The 20467-nt window shown below is 50.8% G+C and overlaps 11 protein-coding genes across 11 annotated transcripts; 4 read left to right on the forward strand and 7 right to left on the reverse strand.

The window, feature by feature from the left end:
• Positions 1-20: 20 nt before the first annotated feature.
• Positions 21-812, reverse strand: BJX68DRAFT_252058 (dolichyl-phosphate beta-D-mannosyltransferase; the record flags this gene model as incomplete). Its single annotated transcript, XM_071042488.1, has 2 exons — positions 21-654; positions 709-812. 2 exons carry the CDS (start codon positions 810-812, stop codon positions 21-23), a joined length of 738 nt encoding a protein of 245 aa, XP_070905086.1.
• A 181-nt stretch (positions 813-993) lies between these two features.
• On the reverse strand, positions 994-1831 carry BJX68DRAFT_225078 (uncharacterized protein). Its single transcript, XM_071038346.1, has 2 exons — positions 1594-1831; positions 994-1520 (listed from the first exon to the last, which is right to left on the reverse strand). Exons 1-2 carry the CDS (start codon positions 1778-1780, stop codon positions 1204-1206), a joined length of 504 nt encoding a protein of 167 aa, XP_070905087.1. The 5' UTR covers positions 1781-1831; the 3' UTR covers positions 994-1203.
• A 210-nt stretch (positions 1832-2041) lies between these two features.
• BJX68DRAFT_225080 (uncharacterized protein) lies at positions 2042-4822 on the reverse strand. The gene is made up of 2 exons (XM_071038347.1): positions 3281-4822; positions 2042-2971 (listed from the first exon to the last, which is right to left on the reverse strand). The coding sequence occupies exons 1-2, from the start codon at positions 4539-4541 to the stop codon at positions 2439-2441; spliced, it is 1794 nt and encodes a 597-aa protein (XP_070905088.1). The 5' UTR covers positions 4542-4822; the 3' UTR covers positions 2042-2438.
• Positions 4823-6277: 1455 nt separating this feature from the next.
• BJX68DRAFT_261345 (uncharacterized protein) lies at positions 6278-7384 on the reverse strand (the record flags this gene model as incomplete). Its single annotated transcript, XM_071044131.1, has 2 exons — positions 6278-7286; positions 7344-7384. The coding sequence occupies 2 exons, from the start codon at positions 7382-7384 to the stop codon at positions 6278-6280; spliced, it is 1050 nt and encodes a 349-aa protein (XP_070905089.1).
• A 326-nt stretch (positions 7385-7710) lies between these two features.
• On the forward strand, positions 7711-10128 carry BJX68DRAFT_252060 (SWAP/Surp domain-containing protein; the record flags this gene model as incomplete). The annotated part of the gene is made up of 1 exon (XM_071042489.1): positions 7711-10128. The coding sequence occupies one exon, from the start codon at positions 7711-7713 to the stop codon at positions 10126-10128; it is 2418 nt and encodes an 805-aa protein (XP_070905090.1).
• Positions 10129-10283: 155 nt separating this feature from the next.
• On the forward strand, positions 10284-11672 carry BJX68DRAFT_84215 (nuclear transport factor 2 family protein). The gene is made up of 6 exons (XM_071049862.1): positions 10284-10445; positions 10609-10626; positions 10763-10827; positions 10910-10981; positions 11084-11185; positions 11258-11672. The coding sequence occupies exons 1-6, from the start codon at positions 10439-10441 to the stop codon at positions 11372-11374; spliced, it is 381 nt and encodes a 126-aa protein (XP_070905091.1). The 5' UTR covers positions 10284-10438; the 3' UTR covers positions 11375-11672.
• Positions 11647-13123, reverse strand: BJX68DRAFT_225096 (PQ-loop repeat-containing protein). Its single transcript, XM_071038348.1, has 4 exons — positions 12899-13123; positions 12734-12842; positions 12428-12685; positions 11647-12374 (listed from the first exon to the last, which is right to left on the reverse strand). The coding sequence occupies exons 2-4, from the start codon at positions 12799-12801 to the stop codon at positions 11801-11803; spliced, it is 900 nt and encodes a 299-aa protein (XP_070905092.1). The 5' UTR covers positions 12802-12842; positions 12899-13123; the 3' UTR covers positions 11647-11800.
• Positions 13124-13217: 94 nt separating this feature from the next.
• ish1 (double-strand break repair enhancer MSC1) lies at positions 13218-15483 on the forward strand. The gene is made up of 5 exons (XM_071038349.1): positions 13218-13733; positions 13784-13834; positions 13903-14050; positions 14099-14878; positions 14927-15483. The coding sequence occupies exons 1-5, from the start codon at positions 13550-13552 to the stop codon at positions 15399-15401; spliced, it is 1638 nt and encodes a 545-aa protein (XP_070905093.1). The 5' UTR covers positions 13218-13549; the 3' UTR covers positions 15402-15483.
• On the reverse strand, positions 15484-16741 carry BJX68DRAFT_225099 (cytochrome b5-like heme/steroid binding domain-containing protein). The gene is made up of 4 exons (XM_071038350.1): positions 16537-16741; positions 16454-16478; positions 16150-16387; positions 15484-16070 (listed from the first exon to the last, which is right to left on the reverse strand). Exons 1-4 carry the CDS (start codon positions 16547-16549, stop codon positions 15840-15842), a joined length of 507 nt encoding a protein of 168 aa, XP_070905094.1. The 5' UTR covers positions 16550-16741; the 3' UTR covers positions 15484-15839.
• Positions 16742-17036: 295 nt separating this feature from the next.
• Positions 17037-20097, forward strand: BJX68DRAFT_225103 (uncharacterized protein). The gene is made up of 3 exons (XM_071038351.1): positions 17037-17781; positions 17844-19857; positions 19922-20097. The coding sequence occupies exons 1-2, from the start codon at positions 17633-17635 to the stop codon at positions 19387-19389; spliced, it is 1695 nt and encodes a 564-aa protein (XP_070905095.1). The 5' UTR covers positions 17037-17632; the 3' UTR covers positions 19390-19857; positions 19922-20097.
• Positions 19763-20097, reverse strand: BJX68DRAFT_261352 (translation machinery-associated protein 7; the record flags this gene model as incomplete). Its single annotated transcript, XM_071044132.1, has 3 exons — positions 19763-19857; positions 19922-20011; positions 20076-20097. The coding sequence occupies 3 exons, from the start codon at positions 20095-20097 to the stop codon at positions 19763-19765; spliced, it is 207 nt and encodes a 68-aa protein (XP_070905096.1).
• Positions 20098-20467: the final 370 nt, after the last annotated feature.

A 20467-nucleotide genomic window follows, 5' to 3' on the forward strand; every position in this document is an offset into this window, starting at 1 on the left:
TGAGGGCAATTTGGATAACGTCAAACCTTGAGCCAAAGGGTCAAAACACCCTTGAGATACTCGACAATCTCATGGCCGCCCAGCTTGCTCTCTCCGTACAACCGATCAACAAATGTAATCGGGCACTCTGCAACCTTGAATCCCATGGCCTTCGCGCGAACCATCATCTCCATCTGGAAGCTGTACCCCTTACTCTGTGTACTGTGAATCACCTTCTCCAACACGCTTTTCTTGTACAACCGGAAGCTCCCCGTCAGGTCACTCACGCCCGGCATGAGCATAACGTCCGCAATCAGGTTCGCCGTGCGCGACGTGAATTTCCGGAATAGATCCCACCCGTACACGCCTCCCTTGATGTTGTCGCGGCTGGCGTAGCGCGTGCCCGTGACAATATCGGCATCTGTCTCCTTTTGAATGCGGATCATCTCGGGGATGAACTTGGGGTGGTGGCTGAAATCAGCATCCATGATTATCACGTAGTTGCCGCTGACGAATTGCAGGCCGTGGATGTATGCGGTTCCCAGTCCGAGTTTCCCAGCTCGGGGCTTGAGGACAATGTGGTCGGCGCCCCAAACTTTCTGGAGCTGTTGGGCGACTTCGAGGGTTCCGTCGGGGGAGCCATCGTCGACGATGATGACTTCCCAGTTTAGGTTGCTGAGAGCGAAATTTGATTAGTCCCGATTCGATTCTGTAGGGAGGAGTGCTCACTTCTCTCGAAAGGTCCGCTCTAGGAGCCAGCATATGATAGGGAGGTTCTTCCGCTCATTGTAGGTTGGGAGGATCACAGAGTATTTATTGCCCTTGGGAGCCATTTTTATGTGTGCCGGTAGCTTCAGATGAGATTGAAGCAATAGAAGAGCACGCTGGAATCGTGGGACGAGAGTTGATTGAGAGCTCGTTAAATCGGGGATGCTGCTCAGTGCTCAGGATCTTGAAAGCGGTCGCGCAGTGAGCCCACATACACTAAATCTGGCCCGATCGCATTTTCGCGGGCCATAGATCCGGAGTACGGAGTACTCAGGGTAAACATCACGATCTATCAATCATCTCAATTATCCTGGCGTACAATATTCTTTCGAAGACATCATCTTGACACCGTTTTCGAGAGCGACTAGATCTGATTGACTCTCAAACTGACAATATGCGATTGAATTACAGCAACAGCGTACCCTCTACTGCTACTCCGTTTATATGACATGAGAATCAGTCCCCAGCACCCCCGCCATCCAGCTTCCAGAAACCCTTTCCCACCTTCCCTTCATCCTTAATGCGGTTGTATGGTTTATCATGGCGTCGGTCAATTTCTTCATTGTGTTGCTTAACGTCCTCGGGCACATCCGGCTTAGTATTGCCGTCGCCATCAACATTGACTGACTGGCGGCCATCCGTGATGGTTGGATTAGCCTTGTTGGAAGGCTTTGTGGAAATATCTTCTTCTATTTCCCCGGTGCCTGCCTTTGGCGTGGGATGAGAAGTCTTGGATTGGGCGTACCCTTGTCCGACGTCGGGGGGTGGTGCTCCTGTATACGTAGGTTAGTCCTCTGTACTCCAAACAACTCGCCCTTGCCTGGGTGGGTGCCAGGCAGACGTTACCTGGATGCTCAAGGTCTCGAGTAGGTTCGTTCCGACTATCTTCGGACTTGACTTCGCCATCGCCGTAGGAGCTCTGGCCGTAAAGCCGTCGTCCTTGTCCTTGATTGATCGATGAACGGACTGGGGTAGTGATGAGTCTGATCAGGCGACCGGTTCGAATAATTGATGCCATATTGACCGATGTCATAATTCAAAGGTCTATAATGTTGTGTGGAATTGTATCTGCTTATTATTATGCTGTACTACGGAGCTCTCTTATACTCGGACTGAAGGCGAGAGTATGACGTTGCCCTCCGTCATCGTTTCGACTGGGCCTGGGTGCGACCCGACCGAAGCTCAACCTCGAATGAGCTGTCAATCAATGGAGGTATTTGAGCGTAAACACATAACCTCGAGTCGATGGTGTGAATCTAAGTGTATGTACAACTACGGAGTGGTACTAGTAAAATGTGGCGAAACTTTGGTGATGTATTATGTCGAGTGTCGGACTTTTCTTAAAGCTTTGACGGACGACGACTGTATCTGTTTGCAACTCAAACGCACTAAGGGAGCCCCGACGCAACTAGAGCAGATAACACAAAAACCATAGTACTTGATCGGTGCCACGCAAAACGAGAGTAACCAAGTGATATCATCAAGATAATATAATCAGAACATATGGGGTAGTTGAACAGACGAAAATATGCCATCCTCAATCGAAGAACCAAAAGTCCCAAGACGCCATTCAGAAACAATGCAGGCCACGCTTATGTAGAAGCACACCATAAACCACCTTTATAACGCCGATATCACCATATTGTCATGTTGGAATCATCAAAACCGTAACCTAGTTACTCCAAAAGAAGCTAATCGGTCAATGAAACACAGTAGCATATGCTCTGGTATTGTGCCATTGCCGTGTAGGTCTCAGTGGCGCTTCCAGTGCCCGTAACTGTCGTTGCCGGTGTTGGCTCATTCACGCTTATTCCGATTGTTGCGGGAGATACCGCTTTGATCGAGCCGTCATCCATCACCTGCATCTGTTGGCAATATGGTGCTTGAGCTTGGGCATAATCTCGCTTTTCCTCCATCTTGATCCGGCGGGGATAATAATCTGGCGTGTCATTACCACGTTTGGAGAGCGAATCGGTTGTGAGAGCTTTGTTGTCATCATCGTCGTCGGTGGTGGTGGTTGAGCTTGAGTCAACTAGCGAACTCGATGTATCATACCGCGTGACCTTTGTTGTCTGATTGATGTAAAGGAAAAACTCCATGACAGTACTATTCCACCAGCAAAACCATGGCCGATCTCCCACATCGCTCGCCCGCTTGCTATGGGGATTGGTGATCTGTTCTTCCGGTACACTCCGGCTCGAAATATCAGACGACGAGAGTGTATCTTCCGGTACCACGATCAGTTTATCAAAAAAAGTGAAAAAGGATAAAGCGGGTCCAAGACTGAGGTCACTCGAATCCATCGCGAGGCTCAGTTCCATTGTGGGATGAGTGAAGAAAGGCGCCTGAGCGCCATAGGTCAAAGTCTTTGGTAATTGGTTACTACCAAAATCGATCTTCTTCTCTTTCCCGTCGCCTTCGATAGTAATCGGAATAGACCCCTGGTTGAGACAACCCCACGTCGGGGTTTGATCCTGATCGAGGATACAGAACTTGGACTGGTTTTTCGGCACTGCCGGAATAGTCCACTGACCTGTTGGGATTGGCGGAACATTATACGGAGTTCCAGAGAATGGAGTTGCATCCGTTCGAGGAGGGACCGTGATAGTTGTGGTCGTTGGTACGTCGTCTTCAGCACTTGCCTCGGCGGCTTTCTTTGCACCCAATATACCGCCAATTGCACCTCCAATGCTGCCTCCAACGATCATGACAACAGAAATCAAGACTAAAGTCCACACCGGAAGGCCACAGCAAACGCGCTTCTTACCCCGTCTCTTCAACTTCTCTTCAAACGCCATGACACCCGTCACGGGTGGTTCATCTGGTGGTCTATTTGCGCGACTGTCCGGCTGACTACTCGCCACTAACGTCCTTGAAGAGGTTTCCGACGCGGCAAGGTCTCGTTCGTTATTGCTGTTGGGCTGGTCCAAGATGACGGCGGCTTCCGGTAGTCCATCAACTGAGGCTTCTAATTTGGGTGAAGCGCCTTCTGGATAACGAGAATAAGGTGGAAGCTGCTCAGTATAGCCGTCAGGTCCGATTAGGTCGCCTACGTCATCGGCGGCACGGTTAGGTGGTCGTTGATATGATTCTTGACCGTGACCTGGAAATCCGAGGGGTATAGAGGAGTCCTCCAAATCTTCCTCTACAACGTTTTGAGAATACATCGCGTACGGATGCTGTGGACCGCTTGACTCAATTAGAGGTCCGTCCACAGGACGGATGGTTGATGTAGTAGCGACGCTGTCTGAGCGACTGACGCCGAGCTGCGGATACAGCGCGTATGGGTGGCTTGGTCCAGTGGCACCCGTGTAAGGACTGAGGGCACGAGGTGGGATTGAGAAGCGTGATGATGTGCTTTGACTGCGTTGCGCTGTCGAGGGAGCGGAGGAATTGGACGTGATGGAGTTGCGGTATGATAGTTCAAACCCCTTTTGGGGTAGACTGGATCGGTGAGGGGATTCATCGTCAAAAGAAACTCGGGCCTCGTCTCGAAATGGATTCTCTAGTAGGTCATCTTCGTTCACAGGTGTTTGTTTCTGGTGGTGAGGGAGGGAGGAGCGAAGGGTGTGGGATGAGGCATTGGACGAGAAAGACAGGCTTCGGGGGGTAAGGGTCGATTGTTCCGAGTCCAAAGGCTCTAGTGAGTATTCGTCCGAGAATACATTGGGGTTTGAAGATCGACCAGGCGTGGAGGGGTGCCGCATTGAATCAGGGTCGTGAGCCAGACCTGATCGAGACTGAGACGACCGCGATAAGGAGCGAGACTGATCGGATGATAGACGCCCTGACATGGCGTTACTCAGCCCCGACGGGCTCTCGAATCTCTTCGGTCAATCTTGTCAAAGGATAGAGTCGGTCCGTGGCGTAGTTTGACGGGTGATTAGCCTGCGAATAGAAGGCGAAGGAGCGAATTGGAACGGACGCGGAGGGGCTGGAGGGCGAAAGAACGAAGGGGACGAGGGCCCAGGCGACTAAGCAGGAAATGAAGGAAGTGAATGAGTAGATAGGAGCGAAATATCGAAGAGGTAGCCGCTCTGGGATTCTGGGTTGGTTGAAGGGCAGTGATGGATGAAGGGCAGGTTGAATGGGAGAGAGAAGAGAGGTTGAGCAGAGGGAGGTTGAGGGCCTGAGGAAGGAAGTCTTCCCATTCGGGACTAGTCTATTTCCAGCCTTGGCTGAGGAAATAAATCCACGATCATAATCTCAGCCAACCCACCTGGGTGGTGAAAACAATAATTATCCTGGCATTTCTTTCAACTTCATTCTTCAGACGTTTCTCCTCCGTATCTCAATATATGCCTGTATGGTCAAAAACTGACAGTATTGCTGGTAACTATTGCTTCCCCTTACAAGTGGAGGCCCCCCAATTTTCCCGCCGTCGCCCTCCGGACAAGTGATGAATTGTTGCTATTGCTGCGCCTCAGGGTGATGATCTCTCTCTCCCTCTCATCTTTCGACGCATCCTCGGTAGGCATGCTCAACGGTTACTTGAAGAGTTATAACCTGGAAGTCGCTTCCTTAGCGGTCTAAGAAAGCCTATCACGCTATCATCAGAGTGACCCCGGAAATCTGTTACTCGTCGACTTTTGTCACTCGAGCTGCCCGATTTCTTCTTGCTAGTCCTTGGCATCTTAGAGGCTAGAAACCAAGTCTATTATCCAGAATAACAAACTGTGATTATGGTGAATAAGCATCCAAACTCTATGAATAACCAGGTCTCCCAAGGGGAAGCCTTCTTTCTTTCAACACAGGTTCGCAGCGGGCAATGTGGTTAGGCCAAAGCAAGCTGACTATGGGGCAGATATCCGTCTCTCCCTGCTGCTCCAAGCCTGCTTGGAACCGTGGCAGATAAACTCAAAAAGCCTCTCCGCATGCCAGAAATCCATCATCATCGTCATAAAATCACAAGGCACACGGTGCGATTTGAGCAGTCACCCCATCGTGTGGAAGCATATCCTCAGCAAGCCACTGAGTCCTGGCCTTTATCAAATCCTCAATCTCGATTTATCGAAACACAAACTCAAAGCCGCTGTTAATGTTGGTGAGACCTAGCGGATCTCACCTAGGCCATCCTCCAAGCATAGGTCGCACTCAACGGTTGAGTCCTCCAGTATTCTGGAGCCTGTCATACGTTGAGTTTTCCAGTATTCTGTAGCCTGTCATACGTTGGACCCTTTCTGGCCTGGAACACTGATCGAGAGAGATATCATCCGGAGCGGGTTGAACCTAAGCTGAAATAAAAAACGCTTGCCTTGGTTGGTCGGCGTAGAGCAGGCCAGGGGCCTACTTTCGTGCACACTTGTGTAGCTGGTTCGCAAGCCCCTGGTATAGAGGGGATTTTTCAACATCTTGCTCGTGTTTTGTGCTGAATCTAGCCAGAAATTTACCCGGTTGATGTCTGTAGTCCATATGAAGAACTAGCCAACACTGATGAAGCAGTCGTTGCCTTCGTAATCGGTGGCCGATGGGCGCATCAGAGGGGCAGTTTGTGCATACGCAGTCCTTTGCAAGTCTAAGCTGCCGGGTTTTATTGCCTCTTGAGGGCTAGAATCTGTGCTAGCTTCACAGCTCCTTTCTCTCCCCAACCTTCAACTCCATTTTTGATGGAAGGCCTAACGTGTACATACCAAGCCCATGCGCGTCGGTCTAAATCGTCTTTGCTCAAGATGGAAGCCCATGACCGGCACACCAAATCAATGGCGCGCAGAAGATGACCGACGCATGCTTCCTTTTCTGCTTCAATCTCAATGTGATCTCTTCTCTTCGATCGCTTTGATTGCTTCGTGGTTTCGCTGGAGGCGTTTATGAAGGATTTGACTAGATAGGAGCGTGCAGATTCTGGCGTATGTATTGGCAATGATGTTTCTTGCCTCTCTTTGGTCTGTGAACCATGTACGCGCTTGGTTGCTTGGACATCAATCCCCCAAATCGGTGGCGCAGGTTCTGAGTGATCTGGAGGAAGCCCCCCTAGTATTCCATCGATTGTGCCCTCTTCAGGGAGAAAGTCTTGTGCGGACTGACCCTCACGAGGGTTGTAGTCCCACCTCTTCAGCACCTTTATAGTGCGCCCCAAAACCGAGACAGTAGGCTGCCCTTCTCCCCAGGCTTCCTCCTCAAGGGCTTGCTCAATTTCGAGACCCAAACTGAAAGCCTTTGAGCGGCTATTGGCGCTGACGACAGCCTGGGCGAGACTCAGTCTGCTAGAAATCGGCTGCTCAGGCATTGTGTACCTTAAAACACAAACAGCAAAGGCAAGTACTAGAGGTGCTCTGTTTGTGAAAAGAACAATAGTGGAAAGCTCTTCTTCTGTCGCATTTGACACCGGGAGAGCCAGTGCGCGTTCAATTGCGAAAGGGGTGGCAGTATCCACTGGAGCCGAGGCTTTCGATCTCTTGTGGGAGGGGGTAGTGGCTTCTGCAGGGGCTGCGCGCTTTTTGGATGCCCTCTTCGAAGCGTTTAGTACTTGTTTGGCAAGCTTGTCATCTTTAAATATATCTTGTAATGGTTGTCGCCCTCCTTTGGATATACTCTCCGGGCTGTATCAGTATTAGCCTCTAGCAGGTATGAGTTTGTTGAAGGTCCGGTCATCATACGTGCTGAGATCTGCCTTTATCAGCTCAGCGACTTTGCCCATTGCTGTCGCCAGGGGTACTTTAGCATCCTGGGAAAGAAAGCGGAGTAGAGCCTGTATCTGAGAAGAAGCCATGGGCCTTAGAGTCTTTATTATTGTGAGATACTCTGTAATTCCAAGCAATACAAAAATGGTTGAAGGCAAGGAGGTTGTCCATGAATGGTGCATTGGGGCACATGATCTCCGACTGCTGCCTGAGGCCCCAATAGATTACCTGCCCCCGCCAACCAGCCTTCGACAGCTCTCAACAAGCCAAGCAGCAACCCTACTTCATTAGCATTTTGGAGCTTCTCAGACAAGCGGCTCGCTGCGCCTACGGGCTTGCTGAAATGGCGGATGAGAAGTCCAAAGCGTTCCCAGACCTCTCATCGAAACTGTCTGCACCCCCCAAGAAGTCGCTATTCGAACGCCAGAAAGCCGAAGCCGAAGCCAAACGCGCCCGCGAACGCGCCGAGACCGCCGCGGTTTACGAGGACTTTGTCAAGTCATTTGAAGACGATGCACCGCCCGCAGAGCGCCCAGGTTTTGATGGACCACAGAACAGACCCGGGAACAGGAACATTGGCTTTGGAGGAGGCCCTGCGAAGCGGCATTTCACGAGCTCTGGGCCGCGCGTGAGCGGTCCTGGGACTCTAGGGCCAGCTCCCCCCTCGGTGTCTCGCAAACGAAACTACGACGGACTTCCACCGTTTAATCGAAACCGGGATCATAATCGAGGGACGCTAGGGTTTGACGATTCTACAATTGGCTCAAGCACGGCATCCGCATTTCGCGCAACAGATGATGACGATCAGGGAGCAGTCGATACTAAAGAAGCTGAGAGGGCCGCGGCTAAACCGACATTATATCTTGCTTCTCTCCCGCCTGGGACATCTCAATTCGTGGTCAAGTCATTGATACCCAAAGTGCTTGCTGTGGACAATGTCAAATTCCTACGGCCGTCAAGCCAAACCGCCACGGATAGAAAGTCTGTATCGGCCATTGTGACCCTCGCCAGTGAGTCCGCTGCCTCGGATATCGATAGCTCAGTCAGTGCTCTTCAGGGCCGGTACCTAGGGTGGGGGTACTATTTGTCTATTTCAAGGCATTTGTCCTCCGCTGCGATAGGTTCAACTTTGCCAGTCGGCCCCTCGTCTACAGGCCCTCTCCCATTTGGCGCAAGGTCAATCGTACCGGAGCTTGGGGGCCGACTAAACCGTGCTCCGCCCCCTGGCTTGCATCGAGGTGGTTTTGCTCCTCCGAGCTCTTACGGGACGGCCTACAACAGCAACAGTCCTACGACACTAGTGGAAGTGAAAGCACCATCTGACTTGAAACAATTGAAGTTGGTACACAAGACTTTGGAAAATCTACTCAATTTTGGACCAGAGTTTGAGGCGCTTCTTATGACTCGACAGGAAGTGCAAAGAGAGGAGAAGTGGGCGTGGTTGTGGGATGCAAGAAGCCCTGGTGGTGTCTACTATCGATGGAAGCTCTGGGATATAATCACAAATGGACGTCCCAAAGGATCACAACGAGGGAGACTACCGAATTCCACGCCTGTCTTTGAAGGCGGTGCAAACTGGGCTCCGCCGGAAGCAAGCCTTGCATTCGAATATACTACTCGTTTAGACGAAATTGTGTCTGACGAGGACTATGATTCGTCGGACGAGGACATGTCTGATGGGGAGGATGAGCGGCGGCACAACGCAGGAGCGCCTTCAACCGACGCAACCAGCGCTGGCAATGAAGGATTAGGCCATTTAAATCCATTGAAGAAGGCGAAACTGGCTCATTTACTTGCCAGGCTCCCGACAACGCATGCAAAGTTACGCAAGGGGGATGTGGCACGGGTAACTGCATTCGCCATCAAGCATGCAGGGGCAGGGGCCGATGAAGTGGTAGATATGATTGTGTCTAACATCATTGAGCCCTACGCTTACACCGGGGCAAACCCTGACCGTGAATTGGAAAAGGGACTTGCCCGCAAAGAACAGACCGGCGATGATTCTATTGCGGCTCGAACGGATGAGGGGGGAAAGGAAAAGTTGGATACGTCCTCGGCAAAGCTAGTTGGCCTATACTTGGTGTCTGATATCCTCTCTTCATCCGCCACTAGCGGAGTGCGCCATGCCTGGCGGTACAGGCAGCTGTTTGAGTCAGCTTTAAAAGCGCAGCAAGTATTCGAACATCTCGGACGACTCGAAAAGGAGCTCAACTGGGGCCGGCTGAGGGCAGAGAAATGGAAACGCAGTGTTGGCTCCCTCCTACACCTATGGGAGGGATGGTGTGTCTTCCCTCAATCGAGCCAGGAGCATCTCTTTCAAGTGTTTGAAAAGCCGCCACTTACGGAGGAGGAGTTGCGAGAGGAGAAGGAGAAGGCTGCGGCCGATCAGGCAGCTGCGGCTGCATTTTCTAAGAACAAAAGCCGCTGGAAGGCTGTGGATGAAGACCCATCGGCTGCCCGATTTGATCCAAGCCGCGCCCCCGAAACGAAACCGACACCAATGGACATCGACCAGGATGTGGGTTATATGGAGCTGGATGGCGTGTCTATAAGCGATATCGACGGTGAGCCGATGGAAGACAGCGATTTAGAATTCTCTGGATTGGAAGGAGATGAAGAAGAGAGTGGCAAAACATTGGAACAGGAAAACAAATCTGAAGAGCCGCCGACTGAGAACCCACCAGAGACCCTAGCCGTGCATGCTCGCAAGCCGCGGCCGCGAGCGGAGGATATGTTTGCAGACTCTGACTCAGATCGATAGAGTACAGAATTGACTAATGCACAACTTAAGCGATATCTGATGGTATAACTACGGATTATGGTATTATCCCGAACACTGTACTTCAATGGAGGCTTCTAGAGTTTGATGCCTTAAGGCCACACTCAGAGGGGCCCCACAATATCTCGGGAAATCCTCAGTCTCCCTGCACGCATCTCTTTAGGCTGTTGTTCGGGCAATCAACACTTGATCTCTTGCTTCTCGCTTCCATCTCTGTTGCTTTTAAGAAACCATCCCACTTCCTGCTTTCCTCATCTGAGTACTCAACTCAAAAAACATACAATCCGTTAAAATGGCCGGTAAGTGCCTTGGTTTTTCCTCACTTGTCGCATCCCCTCAATGTTTTGTTTGCCCCTCTTTGCGATCAGAAATGTGCCCTTTCCAGCACAACAGCAATCACGATCGCATCATTCGATCTGCTTCCTAAGAATAACTGGCTAATAATTCTGCCTGACAATCTAGACTTTGCGAACATCGCTCGTACGTGACTCCCTCCTTCATCGCCGACGCGACTGAACAACCCCCCCCCCGCTTTCTGGTCTTCTGCGAAGGCAACCAGATGCGTGGAACGTGACGGAGCTAGTGGCAGAGTACTTACCCGATCATCTGTGGACAGAACAATTTGTCAACTTCTACTACCAAACCTTCGATGCCAACCGCGGCGGCCTCGCGGGCCTCTACGTGCGTTCCACCCCTTTGCAATCCAGGACTAACAGCATATGGAGAGAGAAGAGCTAACCTGTCTTTCCATTTCAACAAACAGCGCGATACCTCTATGCTCACATTCGAGACATCGTCAGTCCAAGGTGTCGGCCAGATCATGGAGAAGCTAGGTGTAAGTATCTCATAAATAAATACTCATGCGCCGTTGGCCGAGATTCATCTCTCCAACTTAACGGCACAATATTGGCGGAGATATCTTGACGATGGAGAATAGGGACTGCCTTTCCAAAAGGTCCAGCATCAGGTCTCGACCCTGGACGCCCAGCCCTCCAGCGAGCAGGGTGGTATCCTGGTCCTTGTCACTGGTGCTTTGCTGGTAAGTCTGGTCGAGAAGAAGAAAAAATCCGATGGCACTGACTGACTCTCGCCTTTTTCTCTCATACTCTAGGTTGACGAGGAGCAAAAGCCCATGAACTACGCACAGACATTCCAGCTTCTGCCCGACGGTGCTGGAAGCTACTTCGTTTTCAACGACATCTTCCGCCTGATCTATAACGCTGCTTAGACGATATACCAACGCGCATCCTGTGAAGGTTTAGAAAAGAAGTTGGAGGCGACTAGTCAGGAGAGTTTATGAATATGATGATTTAAAGGGATGAACAATCGAATTAGATTCACTCCTTACGCCAAAGATGCTAAGATGCAAGCCGGATCACCACCAGAGGCTTCCAGCCCACGTCCGATCCCTGGATGAACAAATATTGTAGGGTTACCAATTTCGGCGTGGTATCTAGATGTTAGAGATAAAAGATTGATACTTCTCCCAATACACGTAAACCCACGATTCAGTTCCAATGATTCCACTTTAGGCACATCTTATTTACAGATATCTTCTATCGAGAGGAAAAAAATCCCAATGCGCTGATGCATCGCACAAGATCCGGGCAGTCGCCTATAGAACTTCCACCAATTCTGCGTCCGATGTCACGTATCAACGGCTATCTTGAAGAAGAGGCGTGTCCTCATATGGGCCGTCTCGTTCGTCCTGACCTTCATTGTCCGCTCCTGTTCGATTTGCGACGCTGGCACTGTCGTAGTCGTGATCGTGGCCCTTGCTGGGGCCAAGGTATTCAAAGAACACTGACAGTACGAGGAGCGTGCCTTGTAGGAAAGCCGTGACAATCAAAATGCCCCAAGTGCTCCAGCCCTTGGGGCCTAGACGTGCTGCCAGACTGCCCGCCCAAACAAGTGCTCCAGGGGTCTGGATGCACATCATTGGTATGCTCAGACTACCTACGCAGCGCAGTCTAAGGGTAGTGTAGATCTGAGGGAAGTATTGTATGGATGCGAGAATTGCTGCCGTGACACCGCAAAAGTTCGACCAGGACTGCAACGAAGATGGCTGTCTGAAGCCCACGGCGAGTGTAACGACCAGCATGATAAGAGCATGGGCAACACAGATCCAGGCCACAACCAGAGCAGTCCTGTAGGTAGGCTCTTCCTTGGACGTTTCCGGAAGGGCTGAAGAAGTCCCTCGCGGGAAGAACAAGACGAACAGAGTAAGCCTGCAAGAAGACAATCAGCCCCATATGCTCAGATCGCAGAACATCACACGTACATCATAAAGAAGCTGAGCCACTGCATTCCGACCTGCAAGATGCCTAGTAGCCCTGCAAGGCATGACAGCCCGCTGACATCCTTGCAGCATGCAACATCTTGCAGGCTTTGCTGCTGAGATACCACGTTTGCCAAAGCAAACGTACCGGACGTGGCTCCTAACAGAACGAAATACGGTGAGATTCCGAATGAGCTTTTGAGCCTGATGATACGGATCAACTGAGGCAAATAGGAAAACACGATTCCAAGCACAATCAGGCTGACTTTGGTTAGTGACGATGCAGAGGGAGGCAGCGGCAACACGCACATAGATAAGACAAAGTTCATTAGGCCTTGAGAGACCAAATGTTCACACTGTGGACTTAAGGAACCCATTTTCAGAATCAACCTATTTAAGTCGCGATGAGACGTGTTCGCTGAAATGCCCTATATAAGCTATCATGGAGAAAGCAAGCTGAGTTTGAGCAGTTACCAGCCTGCGGTTATCATAACATCGTCTCCCTCAAGCTGAAGACTTTTCACTTGCCGTTTGCTTTTTCGAAATAAAGTTCTTGCTTGTCCGTAGGGCACCGGTGAAGAGCCAGATTCTTGCCAGAAGCGATAGATGAGATAATAAGGAGTAATCATAAGAGTTACTAGTTCGTTTGGAGATAGAGCTGGGGTGGGACGGGGACTCATGGGCACCAGTGTCTCCGCATTGCCTGAAAGAGATAGCTCTGATAGGCGAGCCCGCCCGCAGACTAATATCTGCCATGTAGTACCGCCTTCTTTGGCTTGCCAAGAACTTTATTCAACATCCCATGGCGTCACTGGACCCTAGTGATCCAGAGGACTAGGACAACATACGGAGTACTTGGATAGCTTCAGAGATTGTCGGCACGAGTGTGGCTAGGCATGCGATCGATGGCTGACCTTTGTCCAGCCCAACCAGCGGAAACAATGACACCACTGGCAAAGTTCTTGCACCATGTTTGGCAGGACCAGTAAAGCCACGTCCATCTATGACGCCAAACGCTGTGAACCCGCAAGTGTGTCCAATACGTCACTCGCTGGTCATCCTTGAGAAACCCCCAGGACCCTGGTTTAAGACGCTCTTTTCACTTTAAAATGTCGTGTCTGGAACATGCTTAATTATCCTTGGTCTAATTTTCAACAATCTTACCACGACACACAACTAAGAAGGACCACTTTCGAACAACGTATCTCAACACAACAATTCACGATGAAGCTACACTTAGCCTCTTGGCTGGTGTGCGCTCTCGCGACCGCCGATGCGGTTGGGGCGTCTAACTGGTTTAGCAAAGCTAGTGAGTTTTGAGGGTTGACTCTATATATGTTCGTGATCTAATATTTCTAGTCTACAACAAGTGGCATGAGACCGAGCTAGAGCGCTGGCTTTCCGATCATGGTACTTATTCCCCTTCCTACTACTTCCATCTTCCCCCATTAGCCTTATTTAGCTGACGTGCAACTCAGATATCCCATATCCTTCCCCGGCGGATCGCAAGAATCTCGAAGACGCCGTAAAGTCAAACTGGGACGCCAGGGTACAGAAGCCGCTTGGACAGTACACCGACCAGGCTGCTGATCGCTGGGAAAACACCAAGGAATGGGTTTTCGATACGTGAGGGTTCCTACTTGACAATTATCGAAACCTGCTAATCTGGAATAGATGGACGGACTCCCAGCTCAAGGCTTTCCTTGACCGACATGGCATCCCTGCTCCCCAGCCGCGCCGACGTGACGTTCTTCTCAAGGCAGCACGTGAAAACTACGAGTCCATTGCAAAGAAACTCGGCGAAGCCGCTCATTATCCCGGAAACTGGCTGTACGAGCAGTGGAGCGAGTCTGATTTGAAAGCGTGGCTTGATGAGCGCGGATGGCCTGTTCCACAGCCTACTACACGGGATCGGCTGATCGCAGCTGTCCGTCGTAACACCCGGCTGGCCAGTTTACAAGCGAAGAACATTGCGGCTTCTGTCGTCCACTCGGCCAACGCAGCACAAGAAACCTTGAGTGAAGCCCTCTTCAACGCTTGGTCAGACTCCGATCTTAAGAAATTCTTGGACGAGCATGACATTCACGTTCCACAAGGTTCCAAGCGCAACGAGCTCATAGCCTTGGCACGCAAGCACCGCGCTGCTCTTGTTGACCAAGTCTCTTCTGCCTCCTCGACCGCATCCGACTATATCGGCGCTGCTACATCCAGGGCTGGTAACGAATATGCTCAGGCCACTGATAACGCGCATTACAAGGCCCAGGAAGCATTTGATACTGCCATCGAAGCCTGGTCTGACTCAAGACTGAAAGCTTTCCTTGATGCTCGTGGCGTTCCTGTCCCTCAGAATGGAAAGCGGGACGAGCTTCTTGCTCAGGTGAGATTGAACAAGCATAAGGCCGCTACCGGCTGGAATGCCTGGACCTTTGACACCTGGGACGTCGAACACTTGAAGTATATCCAACCCCGGCCTGTATTTGATAAGTCCTAATCCGAATCTAGGAAGTACCTATCTTCTATCAACTCAAAGGTCGCGAACCGTGCCGGAGTCACTCGTGATGAGCTCGTGAGAGAAGCACAAAGCTCCTTCGACAAGGCCACGAAAGCCGGTGGATCTCAGCTCGAGTCTGCGATTTCCTACATCAAGGAAGCTGCTGCAAGCGCCAAGGACTCAACCTTTGATACCTGGTCTCACTCCGATCTGAAGCAGTATCTCGATTCCTACGGCGTGCCAGTTTACCAGGGTTCTCAGCTGAATGAGCTGCGCGCCGCTGCTCGACGAAATGCCCACTACTTCAAATACGGTACCTCAACTCCCCAGGGAGCGCTTTACGCCAAGTTTAGTGGGGCCGTGCAGTGGGTAATGGATCAGCTAAAGATTGGAGCGGCCAGTGGTAGAGCACAGGGACAGGAGACTGCGGAGAAGCTCAAGCACAAGGCTGGAGAGACAGCTGAAGAGATCCGATCTGAGTTGTAAAGGTGGAAGCGCATGAGTTAACGTCCTCTACTATGTGTACACGAAATATCGCTCAATGACCTGTACTTTATTTTTCGAAATGAGATTGTGATTCCAACTAAGTAACCTAGAAACTTCCAGATAAACCATTTGAAACTATTGGAGCAAAGAAGTAGATGCCGAGATTGTCCAACCCCTCAGGGTCCCTCACCTAGACTCTTCAGACAGCCAGACACGTGTGTCCTTGGTAAATGATTCGTATATCATGAGAGTTCGTCTTCCAACACAAATTGGCATCAGAGCCGCCCACTTAACCAGCATGTCGAAGGCACACTTTCAGTTTGACGAGAAGTCCCTTTACCCAGTGAATTCCACGATGTTTCCCTGGCCTGCTCGCGATGCACAAGATGCCTTCGTCACAATACTGACAGCCAGATACCCTCATCCTTGTTGAGCAATTCAGGACTTAGGCGCTTCGGGATCTCCCTCAGCGACTAGTTTACCAACAACAAGGTATTTCTCCGAGAATCTCTCCTCCCAGCCTTGGAGGTTCTCCAGTTGTTCCGCATTCAGGTCCTTCAAATCATCCAATGGAGCCGACAAATCCTCTGTCAGCATTTCTCGATCAAAGCTCTGGAAAGCTAGACCTCGGGAAGCGTCTCGACCGGCAAAGTTCTCATATGGGCCACCCTGCAAGCCGGTCACGTTAGCTGCGTGTAATTCACATTATGGTATAAATGTGGAATGTTTCGCGGGTGCTGCCAAATACCGGTCCATAAAAGTTTCTTCCTGGCGAGACATCAAAGACGCGCCCACGAACGGCAAGGTAAACAGGCTTGTCGTTTTCGCCGTTGAACTCGAGCAACGTCTTGGGGGTGAATGTACGGAATACAACAGGCGGAGGGGCCTTGGGGAGGGTAGCGGCAGCTTTGGGACGGAATTGCATGTACACTAGGAGTGTGAAGACGGAGAAGAGGACCAGATTGATCGGAGAAGCAATCGACATCCTATTAATAAAAGACGTATGTTAGAGCATTCTGCGGGCATTAGATTGGCTCATTCGGGTTACTGACACCTCCGCTGGCGGAGCTGTTCCGTCTGTAGATATGTCAGCACGTGCTATAGCTTGAGACAGAATTAAGCGGGATGAATTCACCTTGGGAAGACATGATAGCGAGGAGCGCTGGAGCAATGCTTAAATGACGAAAGACAGATGAGTGAGAGGGGATGTCGCGGGACAGTATGCTTCCAGGGTGTCCGGCGTCTGACAGCGTCGGTAATCTATGACGGAGCCCGATCGGAATTTGGAATGTTCGAGCGGAAACAATATAGCACGTGATACTGATGCCTGAGCCAGCTATCGATCAGGTCTGCCAATCACCGTACCCAACTGAGGTCACTGCACTCGAACTACGTATCCATGATCTCGAATCAGACTTCCCCCTATGCAAGGCATGAATAATTCCGCAAGGAGCGGTAGCTTATTACAATATTTCTCCAAGTATGAGGCTCTAGGCGTAGTAGTTTCGCGGCTCGCCTCCACCGTCCACGCCGCAGACGCTCACACAGAAATGCGCATCGATTGGGACTCGGAGGCCCTTGAAGCTATTAATAAACGCCGAGTTTCAGATGGATGGAACCACAATTTCCGCGTGTAGCTAATTCTCAAATTTGTTAAGACTCGGAACCTGCATACTCTGAAACAGGGTCAACGTCCTGACTCCTCGACGATCCTCTTCGTTTGATTGCGTTTTGATATCCTAGATGTGTTGGCCTCGGCCTCTTGCGCCCTGAGATTCTGTTGTTGACTTTCTCATTCTCTTTCTTTCATCGACTTGGGCTGTGGCTGCGCCGCGCTGACATTGTCGCTTTCTTTCAGCTTGCTCCCTAATCGCTTCTTACATGCGACTTTACTGCGCTTCGACTCACTTTCGTTTACTTCTTCGTATTAGATTGGCGTTGATTACTCGGCAGTGCCAAACGCCCGTTCAATCACGCTTTGATCACCTCCGCTCGCCAGTTTCTTTTTCTTTATATTGACATGCGGGCATGTCGACTGCATAAACTACATATTCGGCAGGCCAAACTTCAGGTGTTGACCGTTGAGATCGCATTTTCCTGAAGGATAAGTTTCAATTCTGACTTTCGTTATTTGTTCCAACAGAACCAAGGTAGGTCAGGAGTACCTACAAAAACAACTCAGGGAACATCTGCTCACATTTTTTGTATCCTCGGTTATAGGCATAGCAAAAATGTGGGGTAAAGTGTCCTTTCACCGGAACCGCAAGCCAACTGCTAGTGAAGATTCTTCACCACCGGATACTCAAGTATTCCAGCCGTCCGCTCAACCAGCCGCCCACAATCGAGAGCACTCGACAAAAGCGCTACCTGCTCTGCCCTCGTATGGTTCTTCATCGGATGTCCCAGCAGAAGTGCGAAACTAATACTGATGGATTAATGTAGTGGCCCTCCCGATCTGCACATCAACCCTCATCAGCCGGCGTCAACCCCGCGGGTGGCTTCCTCAGTATATTCAAGAGACACTGTTGTCTTTGACCATCTCCGACAGCGCTCGATTAGCGACAACTACCGTCTATCTCCGCAGTACAACTCAGCAGACCCGGATTATGCCCACATTCAAAGGAAGAAAAGTGTTGACATCTCTCCTCCCGACTCCCCGATAACGCTTATTCGGAGCCGAAGCAGCTCTCGAGTCTCGCCCATTGAAGATGAGCCGGCGCGAGTCGCAGACGCGTTTGGCAGCAAACAAGTAGAGGGCAAATTTGCAAGCCATATACCAATTTTGAGAAAGCGAGTCGACTCGCATTCTGAGCGCCTACAGCAGACGGAGCCATTGCCTAAAGTTACCAGATGGGATGACTTTTCCGGGGAACCAACTACAAGTGGCCGGGGTAGAATTAGCCAGGTTAATCCCAGCAGCGTCTCTTTTGAGACACACGTGTCGGCCGCACCTCCGTCATCCCATGGCTCGAAGATCCTCGGCTGGGGCAAGGAGCAACTTGCTTCGAGGAGGAAAGCATCCGAAGACGGTCACAGGTTTTACAGGGGCAATAATGAAAACGTCCCGCCTGCTCCCCGTGAACCCTGGAAGGGACCCAGTGGTCGGGGCCCGATCATAACTCCAATTCAGGAGAAGCCAAGAAACAGATCATCATCCCGCCTACATTTGTCTCGAAGCAACGATAGGCTCAGGGAGATGAACACTCCATCTCCTATTGCTGGAATAATCCCGCCTTCAACAGTAATAACGACCATCACCGCTGGCGAGGACATCCACCAGGAGCCAAATACGTATGACGCACCTGAGGCTGAAGACAACGCTAGTGCTGTCAGCAGTGCCCCGCCACGCGTCGATCTCGGCTCCGGACCTGAGCTGAACGTTGGACTGGCTGACTTGAGACTGGCTGAGGATGACGTGAACGCACCTACAAGCCGCTTCAGTGTGACTACTTATGATCCCACCGAAGTTGGAAGCCTGACTCCTAGTCCAAGGGATAGTATAAGCCCAAGTCCACCGCCAAGCATCATCGAAACAGCGTCCCAATCTTCCGAATACACACGATCAATCATGTCTCGAGCACGCCCAGTTCCCAGTGCTATCGCGCCTGGCAAGCGACCTACCCGGAAACCAACTCCGTCCGAAGTCCCCTCGAGCAAGGCACTTCCTCCAAATCCCGCTGAAATGACCGCCGAGGGCCGCATCGAGATGCTGGAAGCGAAAAGGAGCGACCTCTTGCGCCGCAGAACCAATATCAACACGATCATCCATGAATTAACTCAAGTCATTCAACCTAGCTCTGTTGCCTATGACATGGCTGCTCGGGACGAAGTCAAGAAGACGGTTGCCAGTCTCAACAACGAGCTGGCTGAAATCAAGAGAGAAGAACACGAAATTGGCCTGAAACTGCTCCGCGCGTGGAAGAAACGCGAGGAAGAAGACTTCTACGGCCAGAGCACCAGCTTGTGGGTTAAAAGGGTCACTAGCTGAAAAGTGTCATTGGCCGCTTCGTCGAGATAGTTCTCACTAAAGTTTTCTCGTTCTCGTGTTTTCTTCAGCCTCTACCCCTTACTATCATGTTTTACCAGCGTTTTTTTCGTCTCGTCATGTTCGTGTACTTTTAATATTTTGATAGTGCGCAAAAGATACCCTTCTGTTTGTACTTGATGGGGGGCTTGAATTCATGGACATATATGATGATCAATACTACTAGAGCAAGAAGCACTTCTGTGTTCGAATTCCGGAACAAGCATCGGGATACGCTCATATGGCAGTAATCAATGCGAGCTCGGGTATGGTGGATCGTGGCTCGTTGGATTCGTAAGAAAGAAAGGGCTGGACTGGCTCTAAAGGAGAAGAGGAATCATTTCTTTCCTGACTTCTTGATGCCCTGCTGACCGGTGTTCAGCGGACCCTTGCCCTTTGCCTTGTCCTGAAGTTCCTTCTTGGCTTTGGCCTCTGTAGATCAGAAATAATGGATTAGCCACCGATAAAATCTGTATACAACGCTGTGAGCACATACCAGCTCGCTGCTTCTCCTTGAAGGCAAGGTCGTCCTCGTCGAGATCCTTCTTCTCCTTCTTGGCTGACTTGAGGGGCTTGACTTTGCCGCCTGAAGATAAGGAAGCGATCAGTGACCAGCGTTCATCACTAGAGCCGGGGATTGTGAAACTAACCTTCTCTGCTTTGGCCACCCATTGTAAGAGATGCTGTGGTTCTTGATAAGGAGAATAAAGCTGGATTTCTTTTCGATAATGACAATGAAGAGGGGGAGGGAGGAAAAAAAGCAAGCCGTATCAAACCCGCGGAGGCGAGACTAGTAATTCCATCTTTGGTTAGGGGCGCGCGCGCGAAATATGTTTTCCCGTGACTGAAAAGGCGCAACGTCCAAGAATATCAAGCAAGCTCCATCACAGTGCGTTCTTCCAAAGTATCCTCCTTCATCCACGATTTGGCTCCAGCTTCAACCATCTATCTTCCCAAGAGCACTGCACTCTGGTCTTGCGGTAGTGATAAGCTAGGCAGGTCCGCGGCGTCTCTACCTCAAGTTGGTTCGAACCTTCTCAAT

This window comes from Aspergillus pseudodeflectus (assembly GCF_044049435.1).
Source record: "Aspergillus pseudodeflectus strain CBS 756.74 chromosome Unknown BJX68scaffold_2, whole genome shotgun sequence".
Classification (NCBI taxonomy): Eukaryota; Fungi; Ascomycota; class Eurotiomycetes; order Eurotiales; family Aspergillaceae; genus Aspergillus; species Aspergillus pseudodeflectus.